General features: G+C 46.5%; 1 protein-coding gene across 1 annotated transcript in view; it reads right to left on the reverse strand.

Moving 5' to 3' along the window:
• HS3ST6 (heparan sulfate-glucosamine 3-sulfotransferase 6) overlaps positions 1–19,609 on the reverse strand; it is a 43,549-nt gene extending 23,940 nt beyond the window's left edge. The window contains exon 1 of the mRNA XM_042438688.1: positions 18,943–19,609. Coding sequence (XP_042294622.1) covers positions 18,943–19,490 — 548 coding nt within the window. The 5' untranslated portion in view covers positions 19,491–19,609. The remainder of the gene's footprint in view (positions 1–18,942) is intronic.
• Between the last annotated feature and the right edge of the window lie 1,306 nt (positions 19,610–20,915).

The raw sequence follows: 20,915 nt of genomic DNA on the forward strand, positions 1-20,915 counted from the left end.
CTATCTGGTGGAGGGCAAGACGATTTGCAAAGTATGTTCTCTACATACCTAATTACCACCAACGCAAAGCAATACTTTAAAGTTTCGGCCTTGTGAAGAAGTACATTAATGCAAAATATTCTTATTTTTAGCCGACAGGAGGTCCAGTCCTGCCTGAACAAGCCTCCAGGAAAGGACTGCAAAGGAAGCTGAACATTCCCCGCTTGGGTTTGGAGAAGCATTTAAAGACTTTGCAATGGCTGCGCTCCCTTCCTGCGCTTGCAGATTTCCCAAGAACAGACTCACTTTCTCAGACTTCGACTATCGCAACGCTCCATGGGATGTCCATGGAAAAGAAATATAAATCTGCTTCGGCTCTTAAGCATGGATAAAAGTTCACGGGAGAGCAACTCATTCTTCATCTCCGATGGTTTCGCCTGGCCCAGTTATCAGCCCACCCTGGTTCCCGCTTGGCTTGTGAAATCCAACCGTGTCTCTGTAGGTTTCCAGACTGTGGAGGAATCAAATTTTTTGGTTTTACGTTCTGCCCTGAAATAAAATGGTCTCGTGGCAAGTTTGGGATTTTCTTGTCCAAACTTTCCCCATAACTCAAGGCAGAAGCTTTGGTTTGGGGTGGAAACGTTTACTTTTTCCCTCTTGTCCTTCCCTAACCCAAACTCTGGAAAGCTATTTTAAATTTTAAATAGACTTCTGAAGCTTCGAATAAGGTTGGATGACCAGGAAAATTCGGGCAAGAAAACTCACTGGGTGACCTTAAGCAAGTCCCATTTTCTCAGCCTCAAAGGAAAGCAATGGGAAATTTCTAAAGGAAGCCTGGTAAGAATACCCTATGATAGGATTGCCATAAATCGGAGTCGATTTGAAGTCACATAACAATAAGCAAGAAGGTTAAGGGGTGACATGATAGCCCTGTTTAAATATCTGAAGGGATGTCATATTGAGGATGGAGCAAGTTTGCTGCAGAGACCAAGACTTGGAGCAATGGATGCGAACTACAGTAAAATGATGAAGGACGACCATGGAAAGGTTTGTTTTTTCTGCTCCGCAGACTAGGACACCGATCAACGTATTCGAAGTACAGGGCTCCCCCGGGTTATGAAATTAATTCGTTCCGCGGTGCCATTCGTAACCCGAAAAGCATTCGCAAGCCGAAGCCCCATAGGCGCTAATGGCGAAAGCCGCGGTTTGGTGCGAAAAAGCGCCGAAAAGCACCAAAATTTTTTTCATAACCCGAAATAACCTTCGTAACCCGGAACAGTTTTTTTTAATGGATTTTTTTTGTAACCCGGAAATTTCGTAACGCGGCGCATTCGTATCCCGGGGTACCACTGTACAAGAAAAGAGATTCCACCCGAACATTAGGAAGAATAGTAAGAGCTGTTCAAAAGTCCAACAGACTCCTCACAGGATGCTGGGTTCTCTTTTTTTGGAGGTCATTCAACAGAAGTTGGAGGACCAACTCTTGGGAGCATTTTAGTTCTGTATTCTTGCATGGCAGAGAGTTGGACTAAATGCCTCTGTGCTTCTCTCTTATGATTCCATAAATCTGAAAGAATGTGGTACACATTCAAAACAACTTGCACTGGATTACCGTATTTTCCGGTGTACAAGACCAATTTTATTCGGTCAAAAGTCGGGGGTCGTCTTGTACGCCGGGTTGAGCCCGGCAGCCACGCAGCCGGGTACGTGGGCTCTCGGAGCCGCTGGCCTCTCAGGCCTCCGGAGGCCTGGGAGACTGGCGGCCTCGCGCTGGCTTTGAAGGGGCCTTCGGAGGTCCCTTAGAAGCCAGCGTGTGCGCTCTCGGCGCTGCCAGCTTGTCAGGCCTCCAGAGGCCTGGGGAGCCAGCAGCTCCGCGCTGCAGCTTCCTCCCTCCTTCCCAGCCTCTGAGGAGGCCGAGAAGGAGCACAGGGCCACCGTGATTGCGGCGATCGCCGCCGGCCTGCTCCCTCCTTCCTGGCCTCTGAGGAGGCTGAGGCCTCCGCAGAGGTCGCGAGGGAACGGCTGGTGCGACCACCACTGGCCTGCTCCCTCCTTGGATTTGGAAGAGGGGTGGTCTTATACAGCGAGTTTATGCCAAACTCTATATTTTCACACAAAAAGTTGGGGGTCGTCTTATACACCCAGTCATCTTAAACGCTGGAAAATATGGTACTTTTATTCCAAAATAATTTGCTATTTTTTATTTCATTGTTGTTGTTTTTTAAAATTAAAGTACATTAACTAAATAAGATCATCCAAAATGTTACAACAATATAAACAATATCATAACAACTTTGATCTTAGGGATATGGGCCAATGCTGAAATGTCTATTCTGGTCACACCTCCTCTTATAGCAGAGATTGTCTGCAACTCATGCAGAGTTGGTTTCGGTTTGTACATGTGAGAATGCATGCTTTTCTCTTTTAGCTCCTGCGATTTGAGGAAGTCTCCCAACAGGTCCAAGGTATGAGTTACATTTAATGACGCCCCATCGGTCTCTCTTAAGTATCCGGACAAGCGTTACCAGATGCCAAGGAGATGGAGGGATGGAAGAACCATCTCCTGGCAGAGTACTCTACCTGTAGGGGTCTGAAAGAGGCAGGCGTCAGTCAGCTCCTTCCCCGAAAGAGCCTGAAATACAGATGTTACGATTCTCTCCCGCCCTTTATCTTTCCCTTGACCTTTGAAGCAAACCATAAATCATCAGCGCTCCTCCCCGGATCAGAATGACCGATCAGAAGATTAACATGCGTCTCCTGCAGTCTCCTTCTCTGCCATTGCTCTGAGATCACAAGGGCAAGAGACCTTCCCGCTGGGAGATTCTGGAAAATAACTTCCTTTGCACTCAGAGTGTGGGATAAAAAGAATGGTGAGACCTTCCCGCATCTTTGGAGTAAGCTAATGCGCTTCAGGTGTGTCATCCTGAGGCCAGAGAGTTAGGGGATGTACAGACCAGCACTTTATGCCAGCCTGTACGCAGACTAGGGCTTACACGCTCAGAAACTCTAGTCCGCCGCCTGGGTTCCATCTTGCATGTGCCCATTCAGACGGTGCGTGCCATGATGACGTCCATCATGCACAGCGTCCAAACAGCACTGCGTACAAGGGGCATCATAAGGCCGCACTACGTCCCTTATGGTGCCCCTCCTAGGGTTGATAAGGCAGTAGCTGCGTCCCCAACCCAGCACTTCCAGGGATGGCACAGAGCTGCCCCTGAATGGGCTGTTTGTACAGCCCCTTAGAGATGCAGAATAAGAGAAAATGTGTGAATATGGAATGGGATCAGGTACACCCATCTTCACCTTTTTTATTCTTGGAATATACATTTGATCTTGCAATCTAAGGAGTACCAGGACCAGACAGTACTTGGAGGGAAGACCACCTGGGAATACCAGGTCCATTTCAGAGGAAGGCAATGGCAAACTTACTTCTGAGTATTCCTTGCGTTCCCCTCTTGTCCCTGAGTTCGGTGGCATTTCTGAATTGCATTTCTGAGTTTAATAGACAGCAAGAGAACAAGACTGTCTTAAATTCCAGAGGCCAGAGCTTTAGAAGGTGGTCCAGTGGGAAAATCCAACCACGTTTTGCTCTTACACAACTCCGATGCATGATGGGACTGTCATGCCAAGAGTAAGGGCTCTTGTTGGATCATGTCTGAGATTTTCCCAAGAAGAGAGCAGCTGCTCTCTTTGGAGTTGGATTCAAGTCCCATGCCCTCTGGGGACTGGCTTACATAAGGCCAAGGTGCCGAAAATGACTTGCCTTTGATCGGCCCAGCAACTTGCCCAGGTGCCAAATTTTGTCCTCTCCCTTTGCTCAGCACGAAACCATTCACACTCGCTGTGTAGCAGCATCCATGCTAAACTCATCACATGCCGCGACACGCAGAATGCTTGTGCTGCCCTATTGGTACGCACCTTCAGTTTGTGTCAGACTGATGGCGACCTTATTTTAGGGTTTTCTTTGATGGATTTCTTCAGAAGAGGTTTGCCAAGGGCTGGCTGCTTTGGATCCCCTCCAAAGATGAACTTTTGAAAATAACTAGAAATAGGCACACACAGGAGGACTTAGGGCTAGATATGCCACACATGGAGGTGGCATCAATAATCTCCCCCAAAAAAGCATCCATGGCATTTCAATTCTGGCAGGCAGGTATATGCTTATCTCTGTATGGAAGTGCTGTCACTTAAGTTGCATATACACTACAGAATTAATGCAGTTTGACACCGCTTTAACTGCCATGGCTCAATACTTCTGAGTCTTGGGATTTGTAGTTTGCTGTGGCACCAGAGCTCTCTGACAGAGAAGGCTAAATATCTCCTGAAACTGCAGGTGAAGCGATGTCAAACTGCACTAATTCTGCAGTCCAGATGCAAACTCAGAATTATATAACTGAAGAGTTGGAAGGGACCCCTAAGGATCATACAGTCTAAGATATGCACAAATATACAATGGAAGCACTCCTGAAAGATAGCCACTCAACCTCTGTTTAAAGACAGAGGTTTAAAGACCTCTAAAGGAGAGGAGTCTGCCACCCTCCAAGTGAATCCATCCCACCCAAAAACAGCTCTTGCCGTCAATAAATTATTTCCTTGTCAATAGAGCTTGGAATCTCTTTTCTTGTTTCAAACCACTGGCTTGTGTCCCAGTTTCTCATGCGTCGCTAGAAGCCTCCAAAGCCTTGCTTGGCTATTGACAAACGTGCAAGACTTGAGTGTGCCATTTCCCGATGAGCGACAACCCACCGCTCTATTGGCATGGGACTCCATTGGCGGCCAATGCTCTCATCTGAGCCAAGCTCTATTGACAAGGCTAAGTAATGAGCAGGTTGGCGCACTGACATGCCCAGGCACATGCCTCACTCGATGTTCAGATCAATGTCGTTTATTGAGCTCTCGTCATATCCCCAGCTGGCCTGGTTCCTTAAGGAATGGTTATTGGAGGGACAGAAGGCTTTCAAGCCCAGTGCTATTGATGCTTCCTCTGTTAGGACATTGTCCAAGACAACTTGTCACTCGGAATTATGGGGCACATTAAATGCGAAAGGCCAGGCCAGGACTGGCATTTAGAGCAGGGCGAGGTGGCAACCTTGGGAAGCAGATCCTGAGCATGGCAGAGCTGTCTGGGCCATGTGGCCAATGGTTGCCCGCTCTCCCAGTTAGGCCGCTGTTCTCATGGAAGGAAGCTCCAGAGTCCAGGGGCAGCCACCAAGAAGGCCCTCTATCTTGTCCCCACCAACTGTGTTTGCAATGGTAGTGGGATTGAGAAAAGGGCCTCTCCTGATGATGATCTCAAGGCTCAATTTGCCTCATATATTTGCCTCAATTTGCCACATGCTGTGGCCCCAATCTGGCCTTTCCAGGGTGCAAAAAGGAACTGCAAAAAGTGGCTCCTTTTTGCACCCTGGAAAGGCATGATAGCCGGAGTACCACAACTTAAAGGTGCCCCTTTGGCACTGCATTGTGTAAATGCAGCGCCAGAGGAGTGCTGTGACACCGTGCATCATTTGAAGCAGCACACAGTGTCATGCTGCCATGGGGGCAGAGTTGGGATGTGCGTCGTATGGACGCCATGCCCTGACTCTGCCCCCAGGCCAGCCTTAATGGCTGGTCTGCACAGTCCCCACGTCTGCCTTTAAGGTCTTCCGAGGCTCCATGGTCAAGAAGGTGAGTGCCAGTGGAGTTCTGAAAGCTTGCAACCATTTTGGTTGGCCCATTATGATATCACTGTTTTGTGGACTTTGGGTGGTATTGTTATTGGACCTGTAACTCTTCCGCCATCACTTTTCTTTTCCTGTTTCATTTTCTTAAACCTCTTATTCCTGGTGAAGAAGCCGGTGGAGACTCCAAAAGACCACACAATGCATTTTGTGTGGCCGATAAAGGGCATTCAATTTCTTGGCCGTGGAGCCTCCTTTGTGGGTTTTATTTTATTTTGCCACATGGCCAACACAGCTGCGGCTGAATATGTTCCCTCAATCTGTTGCTCCTCAAGGACGTCCAAGTAGTCTTTGCATCCCTGCCCAGAGGCCAAATGTCAAGCAAATCCATCACTTGCCAAGGCCTTTTCTTACAAAGGGATTCCGGGCTCATCTAAGAAAACATTTGCAAACTGTGGCAAGTGCGGAATTGCAAACCGAGCAGCCAGTGGGGCAAGTCAAGACCCGGCTGGTTCTTCCCTTTGCAGATGCTCTCTTGCGCTGGGGCTGGAATGCAGGGTGCGCACAGAGAGGGCATTGATGGGTCTCCTGGTAGTAAATCATGAGCGGCCAGGTCAGACTTCCCCCATCTGCAAGGATACTTAACAAGGTCACCTCTGTATTCTCTGCAGATTAATGAGAGGAGATTACAAATACAGCCCAAGTGACAAGCGAGTATATTAACGTAATTCTCTTCTGCTTGTAATCAATTTGCTCTCGTAAAAAACCCTCTGAAGCTATTTGGGAGGAAAGCGAGGGAAGGGGTCAGCGTTGTCCCTGGAGGTTTTTGGTACACGCAAATAATTTTTACATAAAACATTGCTGCTCGCTTCTGTGACGACGACAAAAATGTAGGCCTGCGACTCTGAGGCTGCATTGCATCCGCACTGCAGAAATAACCCAGGCGGACACCACTTTAACTACCATGGCATAATGGCTATGGAATTTGGAGAACTGTAGTTTTATGGCAAACCCAAGCTCTCTGTCAGAGATGCCTCCCAAAACTGCAGTTCCCAGAATTCCATAGCATTGAGCCATGGCAGTGAAAGTGGTGTCAAACTGCATTGTTCCTGCCTCGAATGATTACTTTTTTGTGAAGTCGAAGGCTTTCATGGCTGGCATCCATAGTTTTCTGTGGGTTTTGGGGGCTATATGGCCGTGTTCTAGAAGAGTTTATTCCTGATGTTTCGCCAGCATCTGTGGCTGGCATCTTCAGAGAATTCTGGCATGGAAGAGAATCAGATATATAGACTTTTCCAGAACATGGCCATATAGCCCCCCAAAACCTCCAAAACACTATCATTTCCCACTTTCTCCTCTTTGGTTTTCATCTTTGCCTGATAAAGAAGACAGCGGAGCTTTGGAAAGCTTGCAACATGCGTTTATGTTGGGCCAATAAAGGTATCGCTGTTTTGTGGATTTTGGATGTTATTATATTTTGCTGTTATGGCCAACATGGTTACACCTGGATATATTTTCTGGACCACAACTTTAGCTGCTACAGAGGAAAAATAAAGAAGAGGGAGCCAAGGGACAGGATTTTTGCTTTTGTCTTCATCAGAGAAAGCTAACTTGCTAGGGTTTTTGCAGCTTTGAGCCATTTTCAGTTATTTCTGGACCCCAAATTGCCTCCCATTAAAAAAAGATGAGTGAAGCTGGCTCCTGGGAAACAGGTGGCACAAATATGAAGCCCCAAAGAAACCCTTTCCCCATCCTTGGTCTGACCCCATTCCCAGATTTAAAGTATGGAAATAAGGGCGATGGATCACGGCAACAGGTCAATCTCACCCACAGATGCAGCGGAAAGAAAGTAATCATTTGGAGAATGTTTATCACTTTTGACACCAGCATTCAAATGTTCACACCGAAACCTGGCACGCGGGTGTGTGCCCACTATTACTAAATCCGCATTGGCATGAGAGTTATTTTGGTACACCCCACAGCTCCAGAGTTATTTGGATAACAGTTCCTATTAAAAAGCCCGACTATGGAAATACAGATCCCAGACACAGATAAATAGATTGCAGAAGTATTTGGAAATCCTCTCCAAAGGGGAGTGAAATGAGATTATGTAGCAACATGAAACGCACCAATAATTTATGTCAGACAATGCAATGCCTCTCCCCATGGACTCAGGCCTTCCAGCTTTCCTTCTCCCATCTTTTGCCTCCTGTTTTTAACTGAAATGAAGGAGATATTTTCTTACCAAGATGGCAGCCAGACTCACTTTTCAATTAATGCATTGGAGAAATGAGGTTGGCCACTATCATTGCATCCTGTGACAGTGAGTTCCACATATTAACATCAATCCCTTCTTTCCAGTGTGGTATAGTGGTTTGAGCATTGGGCTACAACTCTGGAGACCAGGGTTCAAATCCTTGTCCTCGGCCACAAAAATCCATGGATGAGTGACACTCTCTCAGCCCCAGAAAACCCAATGATAGGTTCGCCTTCGGGTCACTATAAGTCAGAAACCTGTTGAAGATGCACAACGACAATAAGCTTTTCTAATGCCCCTCTGATAAACATTCATGACTCCTTTGACTGACTTCCATTACAGAGATGGCTCCCTCCTCTGAGCAAATGCATTTATTATTCCTCTAAAGAGCAAACACACACAACACACAACACAACAACATGGAACCAGTGCTGAAATAACAACTTTTCCATTTGCAAAGCCAGCAAGACTCAGCAAAACTCTGATTGTGTGTTTGTGTGTCGTTTGTGTGTTTGGAAGGCAGAGACATACGCCAAAAGAAGTATTTTCTTTCGAAGACTGGGACAATTCACAGCCAAGAGGACCAGATTTCATTTTCCTCCTCCTCTTCTTTCCATCACTTCTTGTAAAGCAATGGTGTTATAAATGAGTGATAAATTCATTCCTCCATTGCCAATTCCCATTGATATCTTATTGGCAATCAATCCGCTCCTTTTCCAGGTGAATGAAAAGCGGAAGATGTTTCAAAGAAATGTAAGAGTTGGAAGGTCCCCCAAAGAGCATCTAGTCTGGCCCCAATGCCATCAGAATACTCAACTAAAGTGCCCCTAATGCATGAAAGTTACAAAGATTTACCGGAAAGAGAGCCGTCACCGAAAGAGATGTTGTAACAAGAGATGTGTAAAAGTGGAGGTGTTGTAATGAGGGAGTAAATCTGTTTATCACACCATCCTGAGATCTTGTGATATAAGATGGAATATAGATATTGTAATTAATTGAAGAAAGAACATGAGAGAAGGAATGCCCTGGCAGCATTCAGACAACTACACTTATACAACCTGCTTTGGCTTTCCTAGTAATGTTGATTATGTTTCAGGGGGAAGTTATCGGTACTTGAAATCTATAAGAGCCAATGCTCTGGGCCAATGCCATGCCTTCATGCCCTGGCACTATATAGTTTTTACCCTCTGCTAAAAGAAGGCAAGATCAAGTCAATGAGTTTTTGGCTTGCCATCATGGACCCACAATCCTTTGCCCACTTCGGTTACCAAACAGACGCTTGGAGTAAAAGAGATTCCCTGATGGCATCCTCGCTCTTCCAAAACATCCCATTCATAAAAGGTGTTGCAACGGTTGTTTTTGTTCTCCAAAGGAGTGGCAGACAGGCCCAAGTTGGAGAAAGTTACCCTTTCGGCACTATGTCTCCCATACTCCCCCCCTTCAAGATGGCCAGCATGGGTCTATTCTGCACAAGCGATATTTATATTTCTATAACTCTCATAGTCTCTCAACCAGTATGACCAGTTACTGTGCTGGTTGGGGATGACTGGAAGATGCAGGCCAAAAATATAGGATGGGTTGCACCTGGCACCAAAGCAGTACATCCGAAAAGGATCTAGGGATCTTAGTAGATCACAAGTGAAACATGAGTCGACTGTGTTGGCTGCAGCCCAAAAGGCCAATGCAATTCTCATTTCAAATAAATAAATAAAGCCAGAATAAACCAGTTAGGCCAGAGTCCTATGGGCAGAACCAACTAGAGTTGACCCATTGAATCAGCTGCCCAATGGTAAATCAAGGCCCTTGATTCAATGGATCTACTCTAGTTGGGATTAGCAATGGGATTTGGGCAATGGGGAAATGAGTCCCCTTGGCCACATACAGCCCTTGAACCCCACTTTAAAGACCCCACTCCAAGCTTTCTGCTACTTCCCCAATACTTGCCAAAACCCTGCAATATTTTCATTTTTAGATCCAACCTCCAATGGCCCGAAATGCCAAAAAACACCACTTGCAAATACAGATTTCTCACCCACCCACCCCAATTTCCAACTTCCCACCCTCCAAATGCCATTTTTCGTCCAGAAACCAGTTGCAAATGGCAAACAGAAAGCTATGCAATGTCATTTCCAGCACAAGGGAAGCACCAGACCAGGGGTTTGAAATTTGGGATCTCCACCCCTTGCTTTATTCTTCATTCTTTCAGCTAGCAATGTACTTTGAAGCCCGTCGCGCATGGTTTCACCCCTTTCACAAGCCAAGAAACGGCAGCGACTCCATTCTCTTTAACAGATTTTGGGTGTTTGTGTGCAACCAAAAATATGGGAGGAATCGCAAGAAAACTTGGAAGGGGCATAAACCAAAGACAGACACACATGAACAGAATACAATTTCCCCCGTATCAACGATTTTCCAGTATAATTTTGAGAATGTGGCAAAGCCACTGCAATGCAAGATTAGTTTGGGAAGAATGTTGGGAAATAGTTTTTTAAAAGGTCCAAAAACGTGTTTCTCAAGTGTTAGGAAACCCGAATGAGACGAATCTTGGGCCAACAAGAATCTCCGCCGTTTGGGACTTTTCCGACATGAAATTTGCACATGGGTGCTCTTGGTTGCAAAATGTGGTTTCTTCCTTAGAAAATGCTCTTTTCTGCACAAAACACTGGCATTGATTTGGAGAGCCAGAGTAAATCAAACTGCAAACAGTGTTTCTAGGCTAACTTGCAGCGAGGAGAAAATGAGTAAAATTAGCTTCCTTCATAAGGAAAATTAGTGAAGAATTACATCCATAACTTTATCAGCAAGTTTCCAACAATGCATCATACAAAAAAGTGGCTGGTTTGTTGTTCTTGTTGTTGTTCTAGAAAACAAAACCTCTTTAAAAGAGCATCCAATACTGGATCCTGCTATAGGAGTGGTTATACCTTTCCTAACCCCATCCCTGTTTCAGTTTAGGTACCAAGATTATAATATAATCCTAATATTTTGTTGTTGGTGTCGCTGTTGTTTCTGATTTATGGAAACCTTAAGGCAAATCTATTATAGGGTTTTCTTGAAGAGTTTCTTCAGAGGAGGTTTGCCATGGCTTTCCTCCGAGGCTGAGATAGTGTAGCTTGTCCAAGGTGAACCACTAGTTTTTGATGGCTGAGTGGAGATTTGAACTCGCTCCCAGAGTCCGACGCTCAAACCACTGCATCACACTATTTTAGATGGAGTTTTGATCCAAGTTCACCATTCTCCTTTTTTTCTGCCCATTAAGTTATTCATGATCCTGGAAAAGAAAGGCTAGATTTATCCTCCTTCTGACCCGCAACCACCCTCCACTTTAAGGAGTTAAAAGGTTTAGCAACCGGGGGATTACTCCCTGCTTTTCTAACTGACAATTTCTTTTGTTCTCAACCAAAAAACTGCAAGATCCAGAAGAGGTGGGGCAGGAGGAACGCTCCACAAAAACTTGGGTCGGTGGGGGAAAGTAGCATTTCCCCCGAGCGAAATGCCTCTCACTTAGAGGAATACGGCAAGGCTATCTGCAGTATATCATCTCCCTCGAAACATCGACCGGAGGCCTCCATTTTAGGATTAAGGTTGCATGCATGGGAAAATGCAAAGAGGGTTGGATTGCAAAGCGAGAACTTGTGGGACAAATATTCTCCTCCGTGCAGAAAAGGAAAGAAGAAGGGACTTAAAGGTGAAGCGTTCTGCAGGTGCCTCGGGGTTTGAACATGTTGGCAATTAAAAGCTTCTGGCACCGGCCGGGTTTTCTTGGCTTAGTCAAATATTTCAGAAATGTTGACACGACTTTGAAAGATCCCCAGGAGCGAGAGCCTCCAAAACTTTTGTTCTCTCTCCGCTCCGAAATAGAAACACACACACCCCACTTCTGAACAGCCGCAACACCTGCGATCGGAGGCAATCTGAAATGCACCCAAATTAAGAAACGCATCCATCTCTCTCTCTCTCTCTCTCTCTCTCTCTGTGCCAAAGAAAGAGATTACAAAATTCAACAGAACAGAAAATAGTTCAAAACGTTACAACTTGTAGCACACGCATAACTCTTTCTTCCACCACAAAGCGGTTGGATTTTATGCATATTTACTCAGGAGCAAACTCCGCTAGGTTGGCGTTGGGCCCGTCCCCAGACACGCAGCCTCAAAAGTATTTAGTTTTGGCAAAGCGGCAAGCACCTGCCTTTTTGCAGCCGAAAGAATGTGGTTTTAATTAAATGTTACGCTCCCCAAAAGCCAAGCCCATTACATTTACCTAATGCTGCCTTTTTTAAACAAGAAAAGGAAAATCATCCCTCTTCCCCTTGTTCCTGAAGCGCTGCAGGGAACATACAACTCTGAGACACGAGATCAGAAATCGTCTTCGTATTGCTGTTTCTGTTATCTCGAACGTGTCAACACTGATAACACAACATGTTCTACCAACCGTCTTGGTAGCAACAGAATGCACAGCAATGATATTTTCAAACATTAATTTTCCATTGCAGAAGATGTATGTTCGCCGGCTTCCAAAACCAACTTGCTCAAGTTTTCCATCATAGCCGCTAATTCTAAGAATGCAATTCTAGCAAATGTTATTAAACTCCTATCTTTTTTAAGATAGCCTCCTCATCTCCCCAAAAAAGCCATGAAATAAACCTATCCATCTCCCTGTAAGATGCTAAGGATCCAAAGAGAAACTTAGACTTATTGGAGAAATACTTGATCCTGATAAAAAGTCGTTGCCGTCGGGACCAAACTTTGAAGTTCACTGGCACACTTGGTAAAAAAACAAATTCAAAGCCATGGGATTCGCTTTTGAACGAACGTGAAAATCTGGTCAATAGAGGTGCAAATTGTTCCTTATTTCACTTATTTCAGAGTTTAACCTGGAAGCACTGACCCCCTTCTACTCTCTTATCTATCCAGCCTTTAGTTTTCACACAAATAGTTATGTCTGCTGGAATTTTGTAAGTTCTCTGGCATTGTTTTCTTTTGCTTCGTCCTTTACATCCTTCATTATATGCCCCTACATTTTGCGCTCGACTTATCCATGAGTCATATCAAAATCCATAATTATGCCCTCGACTTATATATGAGGTCAACTTATAGGCGAGTATATACGGTACTTTCAAAAAGTAGGATTACTGCATATACTCGCCTATAAGTCGACCTCATGTATAAGTTGGGGGCAGGTTTTAGGGCCAAAATTATGGATTTTGATATGACCCCTGGATAAGTTGAGAGTAAAACTTAGGGGCAAGGAGCAAAGGCTCTAAAGGATGAAGCAAAACAAAGCAAAGTCAAAGAACTTACAAATTTCCAGTAGACATAACTATTTGTGCGAATACTAAAGGCTGGATGAATGAGAAAATAGAGGGGGTTCAGTGCTTCCAGGACAGATTATACTCTTGCTTTTCACCAGGAGATGGTTCCTTCTTTTAAATAAGAGTTAAGACACAGTACTTACATTTACTCATGGATAAGTCGAGTCAGGTTTTGGGGGTCAATTTTGTGACCTAAGTTTCTAGGCTTATGTATAAGTCTAGAAATTTAGGTCAAAAAAATTGACCCCAAAAACCTGAGTCGACTTATCCATGGGTCAATGTAAGTACTGTGTCTTAACTGTATATACTCATGTATTATTTGAAGGGATGTCATATTGAGGAGGGAGCAAGCTTGTTTTCTGCTGCTCCAGAGAATAGGACCCAATGGAGCAATGGATGCAAGCTGCAGTAAAAGAGATTCCACCCCAACATTAGGAAGAACTTCCTGACAGTAAGGGCTGTTCAGCAGTGGAACATATTCCCTCAGAAAGAGTGGTGGAGTCTCCTTCCTTAGAGGTCTTTAAGCAGAGGCTGGATGGTCATCTGTTGGGGATGCTTGGATTTGGATTTCCTGCATGGCAGAATGGGGTTGGACTGGATGGCCCTTGTGGTCTCTTCCAACTCTACGATTCTATGATTATACAGTATAAGAGGTTTCTCTTCTGTATTTTTCAGTGGCTATTTGCACGCTGAGACTTTCTACATGTGAGCGAAAAATCCATTTGCACAACCAAAGTGCTTTTGTTTTGTGCCGAAACATTTTTGGACAGAAAACAATGTATTCCAGACTCAGGTGCACTGCACTGTCTGCAAAAATGTTGCCTTTTCACAATTTCACAAGCCACCAAATGCAAAAAACAAAACAAAACCTAACTCTCCCAGACATTCACTATCTTCCAAACAAGACACCTTTTCTCTTGGTTAACTATTCTTCTGTTTCCAGTATTACTTTCCATTGGCCCTTTGATCCGTCCCAGAAGAGACCCAATGGGTAGTGATGGGACCCTTTTCAGAAATGAACAAGGTAGCTGTTTTTAATTTTTGGCATTTTGTCCCTCCATGTTTCCTCCTCTGCCGCCCCGAAGATAATCTACCGGATACATCCGCTGACTTCTAAGCCGAGATAAATCAGCTCCAGACATTGATCCATTTGGTCATAAGATGAAGGCTTAATATCAAGCAGATGAACAGTAGCTGACGGCTCAAACCTGGACCACCGAAAGAGTTCATTTGTATTATAAGGGCATTAATATCCCCTGGATCAATGCCCTCTGATCACAATGCGATCATGTAAGGGGCTCCGATCAGATATTTATCCTTGTCCATTCCGGCCTAAATCCAATCAATGTTCCCAATGAGACTAGACCCACGGGATCAATAAGAATTTAGTAAGTCAACACGTAAGTCAGTGTCAGTCATTCGATGCATCTACTCAATTGATACTCTCTGGATGCAAGAATCGTTCTTTCGAGATTGTGGCCCTACTTCTAAAGATGCTTCTTTGGAAATGACTAATTGGAAAAGGGAGGTTATTAACAAGAGAGAGAAAGAAAAAAAACCATATACGCTCATCCCTCCATATTTGCGGCTTTGATATTTGCAGATCTGATTATTTACTGATTCAATTAATACGTTCTCTCTAGGAACATCTAGGTCCTCCAGTGCAACTCTATGGTCGACTTTAACTAAAGGTCGCACTGAAAGACCTAGAGATTCCTAGAGAGGACACTCTACTTTGTAGCTCCTCCAGCGCAGTTCTATGGTCAGTGTCTGTCGGACGTTGACCACAGAGTTGCAATGGAGGACCTAGAGATTCCTAGGGAGGTGATAACATGGTGTTTTTGTTATTTATGGGGGTCTTGTGCCCCTAACCCTAGCGAATATGGAGGGACAAGTGTATGTACACACACACACACACACACACACACATATATATATAAAGACACATACGTACACAGGAAACCACTGGCAACACCTTGAAACATATGCAACCACAAATGATAGTAACCCTATAAGCCTCCCTGAAACATATGCATATTTATTTATGTTATTTGATAAGATACGGATGATGTCACATTTATGGTTGCCACGACCGAGAGGAAGAAGGGGGAAGAGAAGATCATTTCTCAGATGTTTTAAGGTGAAAGAGAGGATCCGGTCCAGCACATCTCTGGCGTCGGACCCTCCAGATGTCTTGTCTAACATCCTATCTATGTTTGCTAGGAAGTAAACCCCCTGAATTTAAGAGACTTGGCTTCCAAAGAAGCATGCTTACAATGGCATGTTAACCTCCGCAGAGAGACTCCTATATCCAGACTCAGTTTCCCTTATCCAAAATGCTTGGGGCCAGAAGGGTTTTGGATTTCAGATATGTGTGTGTGTGTGTGTGTGGTGGTTCGAATTTGTATTTGCATATATGTACATAATGCAATATCTTGGAGATGGGACCCAAGTCGAAAGACAAAATTAATTTATGTGTCATATACAACTTATACACATGAAGGTAATTTTATACACTATTTTTTAATAATTTTGGGGCACGAAACAAAGTTTGTGTACATTGAACCCTGAGAAAGCAAAGGTGTCCCTGTCTCAGACACCCATGAATCAAATATTTGGATCTGGGAGATGTTTTAAAAGTTAGCACTTGTTCCATTCCCATTCAACGCAAACTGTGATTTGCAACATCGCCGCCACCAACAGAAAAGACAGAATACTTTACAATTCAAACATGGAGAAGAGAGAACAGATAGAGAAAATAAATGGAATGGATGAGATCTTTGCTGTTCTTCGGATACTGACTTGGAAGTTTTGGAGACCTTCTGCCCAAAAGGCATTTCAATGTTGAGTCGGAGCCCAAAGAATGCGACAAAAGCAACTCTTTCAAAAGTTTGAGATCTCCTTTCCAGATGACTTTGTGACAACCAAACCACAATGAATCGCTTTGGGGACGTTTTTTAAAAGAAAAGGAGGAAAAAAAAGCCCCTTTTCCTCAATAGCCGGTCGACTTCTGTCCCCTTGTCTTTGGGAAATCTAGATCCCCTTTGAAGTCCACAAAAGCGAAGGGCTGGCCACTGACTTCAAACGAAAAGCAGAGCTTCCACTTTGAAAGTCGGGGCGTCTTTCATAGTTTGCCCCATAATGGAAAGATTCATAAAGGAACAGAAGGGCAGGAAAAGGAGGAGACGGAGAAGGAAAGCACCTATCGTCCGGCGCACAAATGGGGCATCCAACCTTTGGCGGTTTGCATCTATGGCTGATGGAAGGACTTACAGGCTTTGGAAAGAAATAGCGGAGAGTACTAAACATTTGGAAATATATTTTCAACCCATGCAATAAATCTGGTTCACAATATGGAAAATAGAAAGGCTATCCAGATTAAAACAGACAAGGCATGCTTTTAATTTAAAAGGCATTTCAAATCCGGACGGAATTGCAAATCCAAAATTGATCTACGTGACCAAATTATCAAATGACCAAAAACAGTTTGCCTATATTAGGTTCCTTTCTGGCGGCCGGTTTATGCGCCGAACTTTCGTTCCTAAAGCAGCAACAGAACTTGGGCAGGAATCGCATGATTAAGAAACAGTTGGGTTATTTCTTTACTTCTCCCTTCTACCAAACGCACCAAAGTTCAAGCCGGGTCTGTAGAAACCGTGGAGTTTATCACACAAAGACCAGGAATTGATCCCCTGAATATTCTGAACAATTCGCGCAATTCCACGCAACGATTTCAGACGGCGTCGCGCAAAACCCGCCATTAAAGTGGCCGCAAAGAAGCATCAACGCGCCTCTTTTTTACTTGCGGGATTTCGGCGACAATGCATTTCCGACATCGCTCTATTTGCGCAATGGCGTACCATCACCATTTCCGCTTGGTTTGCGGGTTGCTTTAAACGCGCTTTAATCTAATGCTGAAATGAGCCCCGGTGTTACTGTGTCCCATTTGACTCAACCAGGGACAAACGCCTATCCCTTCTCAACCAGCGTTTATGCTTCGAAAACTAGAAATGACCAAACCAGTCCCAAGAGTTTCCAATTCAAAACCAGGGTTGCAAATGTCTCTTGGATAAATCCATTCAATGCGGGGGATTTTTGTGACCCTACGATATCGATATACGAAGGACGTTGCGATTCCAGATGGATGGCTCTTGGCACTGAATATTTGGTGCAATTTCCCACTTTGGATATAATTTCTGGGGGGGAAAGCAACAACCCTGAGAAGGATAATGGCGGATTTTTTAAAGCAAGGTTATGGGGTCAAGGGGAGTCTGTACCCCATAAATCCACTTTCGTGATCAAAAGTGAAAAACCCCTTTGGGACGGACCCAGTAAATTGAGGGCCAAATTGAGAATATGAAGGGAAGGACCAGAAGGAGGAGGAACTGAGGGGCGAAAGTGGCCGAAAGCATTTAAAGAGTGTAGTTGGCCATTGCTAGGAAGGGTCTAAAGGCCCTAAAGGCCCCTTGGAAGCTAAGCAGGGTCAGCCATGGTTGGGATTTGGAGGGGAGACCAGCAACGAACATCAGGTCCTCTAGGCTCAATGGCGGAGGAAGGAACAGGCAAAACCACCTCTGAGTATCCCTTGCCTAAGAACATTTCACTGGGTTTTAAAACTCTACATTTCGCCCCGGATTGAAAAGGAAACCTCCAATTTCAGATTAGAGTTGCATCCAGGCGTTGCGTGAAATGGATGTTCGCCAAAGATGTCTCAAAGAGATAGATGCCCATTGGGTGGGGTCTCCAAAGGCGCTCCCCGACACGAGAACCAAGGGTGCGAGGATGGGGCAAGTTGTGCACAGGGCCTTCAGGTAACATGGGAGGTGTGAATGCTAAATATGAAGAACGTGGCGCACGCTCTGAACATCCCTCGAGATGGGCATCAAAATGAAGGCAAGGAGGGCAGAGGCTCAAATAGTCCTTTCCAAGGGGTGGATGGGATGGAGGAGGGCTCCCTTCAGCCACCTTGCCCTTCCTCCTAGGAGTAAAGGGTTGGAACATCTCCAGGAGACAAGAAAGTTGCCTTCTATGCCTTTTGATGCCACCATTATGCCTTTGATGCCCTCACTGCTCTTTGGATCCTATCCTTGTGCCTTCAGTGCTCTTAGTATGGCTCCGATGCCCTCAGTGCTCCTTCAAAGCCCTTGCTGTGCCTCCCATGCCCTCCTTCGCTGCCTTCGGCCTTTCTTCGATGGTCCCTTAAAGCCCTTGCTGTGCCTACAGTGCCCTCCCTGCTCCTTCACTGCCCTTTTCCATGCCCCCTCCCCATATCTTTCAATGCCCTCGAGGGGCCCCAGGAAGGAAAGAGGGATGGAGGAGGAGGAGAAAGAAAAGAAGGAGATGGAGAGAGAAGAGAAGGCAAAAGAAGGGAAAGGAGGAGAGGAAATCACAGAATCATTGGGCTGGAAGAGACCCCAAGGGCCCTGATCCAGTCCAACCCCATTCTGCCATGCAGGAAATCACAATCAAAGCACCCCCGACAGATAGCCATCCAGCCTCTGTTTGAAGACCTCCAAGGAAGGAGACTCCACTATAATCCCCGAGGAAGGAGAGTCTTCCACTGTCGAACAGCCCTTACTGTCAGGAAGTTCCTAGCAGGGAAACAAGGAGGAGAAAAGGAGATGAAGAACAAGGAGAAGGAGGAGGAGGAGGAGGAAAAGGAGGAGGAGCGAAGGAGGAGGAAGAGGGGAAGGGGAGGGTGGCGGGGTTCCCTGGGGGTCTCTTCGGGGCCGTACCTGTACCAGGGCAGTCCTTTGGGGAAGTGCCTGTCGAAGAAGTGGGGCTCTGCTCCGAGGGCCCGGACTTCGGGGTGGAGGCGGAGGAACTCGAGCAGGGCCCGGGTGCCGCCCTTCTTCACCCCGACGATCAGCGCCTGCGGGAAGCGCTTGGCCCCGACGCCTCCGCTGACCCCGGGCGAAGCCCCCGCGGAGGGGCTGCCTCCCTCGGGGCCCCGTCCCTCCTCGCCCTCCTCTTCGTCCCCTTCATCCTCCTCCTCCTCGTTGTCCTCCTCCTCGCCTTCTCTCCTTCCGACGGGGAGGGGGCTCCGGAGGGGCTCCGGGGGGGCGGCCAAAGCCGGGCTCCGCAGCAGCAGCAGGAGGCCCCCCCGGGGCTGGCCCTGCCTGCCTCCCCCGACGGCGGGGCTCCCTCCCAGGCAGAGCAGCAGGAAGGAGCCCAGCAGCAGGGCCCCCATCGCCGGCCGCAGCAGCACCACCGCCGGGGACGCCCTCGGGCACCGCCACGCCCACGCCGACGCCTGGCACTCGCCCCGGAGCCTACATCCCATCCGCCGCCGGGAGCCCCGCCGACTGCCCCGGAGGAGACCAGGAGCAGGCTCAGGCCGAGGCTGCCCCGACGGCGCCGCCAGCAGCTCCGAAAGCCTGGGCCACGCCCTCGCCACGCCCACATGTCATGTAGCCACGCCCTAGACACGCCCCACAGGCGGTAGTCACGCCCTCGCCACGCCCCTGAGCCACGCCCCTCACTGGCATCTATTAGAGGAGTAGGACAGAAGGGCAGCCAGGTGCGGGAGCCCCCTCCTCTCCTCCTCCTCTTCTTCCTCCTCCTTCTTTCCTCCCCCCTTTCTTCTTCTCCACCTCCTCCTCTTCCTCCTATCCTTCCTCCTTTTCTTCTTCCTCCTTTTCTTCTTCTTCCTCCTTCTTCCTCCTTCTATCCTTCCTCCTTTTCCTCCTCCTCCCCCTCCTTCCTCCTTCTTTCCTTCCTCCCTTTCTTCCTCCTCCTCTTCTTCTCCTCCTCCTTCTATCCTTCCTTCCTCCTTTTCTTCCTCCTCCTTCTCCTCCTCCTCTTCTTCCTCCTCCTATCCTTCCTCCTTCTGTTCCTCCTCCTCTTCTTCCTCCTCCTATCCTTCCTCCCTCTGTTCTACCTCATCATCATCATCTTCCTCCTCCTCCTCTTCCCTCCCTCCTCTTCTTCCTCTTCTATCCCTCCTCCTTCTAGTTTTCCTCTTCTTCTTCTTCTTCTTCCTTCTCCTCCTCCTCCTTCTTTATTTTCTTCTTCCTCCACCTCCACCTCCTCCTGCTGCTCTTCTTCCTCCTCCTTTTTCTCTTCCCTTCCTCCTCTTCTTCCTCCTTCTATCCCTCCTCCTCCTCCTCTTCCTCCTCCTCTTTGAGCCAAGGGTTAGATTCAGTGGCCTCTGGAGGACCTTTCCAACCCCATGCGCCGCCCCCTAAATAGGTTAAAAAGGCATTGGTGGTTTAAAATGTAATAAATGTGATTATTGAAAGGATTCTGCAGTTGGAAGGGGCACCAAGGGGCCATCCAGCCCAACCTCATTCTGCCAGGCAGGAAAACACAAGCCCTCCTGACCGATGGCCCTCCAGCCTCTGTTTAAAGACTTCCAAAGAAGGAGACTCCATCACATTCCAAGGGAGTGTGTTCCACTGTCAAACAGCCCTTACTGTCAAGAAGTTCCTCCTAATGTTGAGGTGGAATCTCTTTTCCTGGAGCTTGCATCCATTGCTGCATTGGGTCCTATTCTCTGGATCAGCAGAAAACAAGCTTGCTCCCTCCTCAATATGACACCCCTTCAAGTATTTAAACAGGGCTATCATTAACCTCCTCTTAACCTCCTCTTCTCCAGGCTAAACATTTCTCCTTAATGTTGAGGTGAAACCTCTTTTCCTGTAGTTTTCATCCATCTGTCAATGGGGATGCTTTGAGTGAGAGTTCCTGCATGGCAGAAGGGGGTTGG

This window comes from Sceloporus undulatus, chromosome 8, assembly GCF_019175285.1.
Source record: "Sceloporus undulatus isolate JIND9_A2432 ecotype Alabama chromosome 8, SceUnd_v1.1, whole genome shotgun sequence".
NCBI classification, from domain to species: Eukaryota; Metazoa; Chordata; class Lepidosauria; order Squamata; family Phrynosomatidae; genus Sceloporus; species Sceloporus undulatus.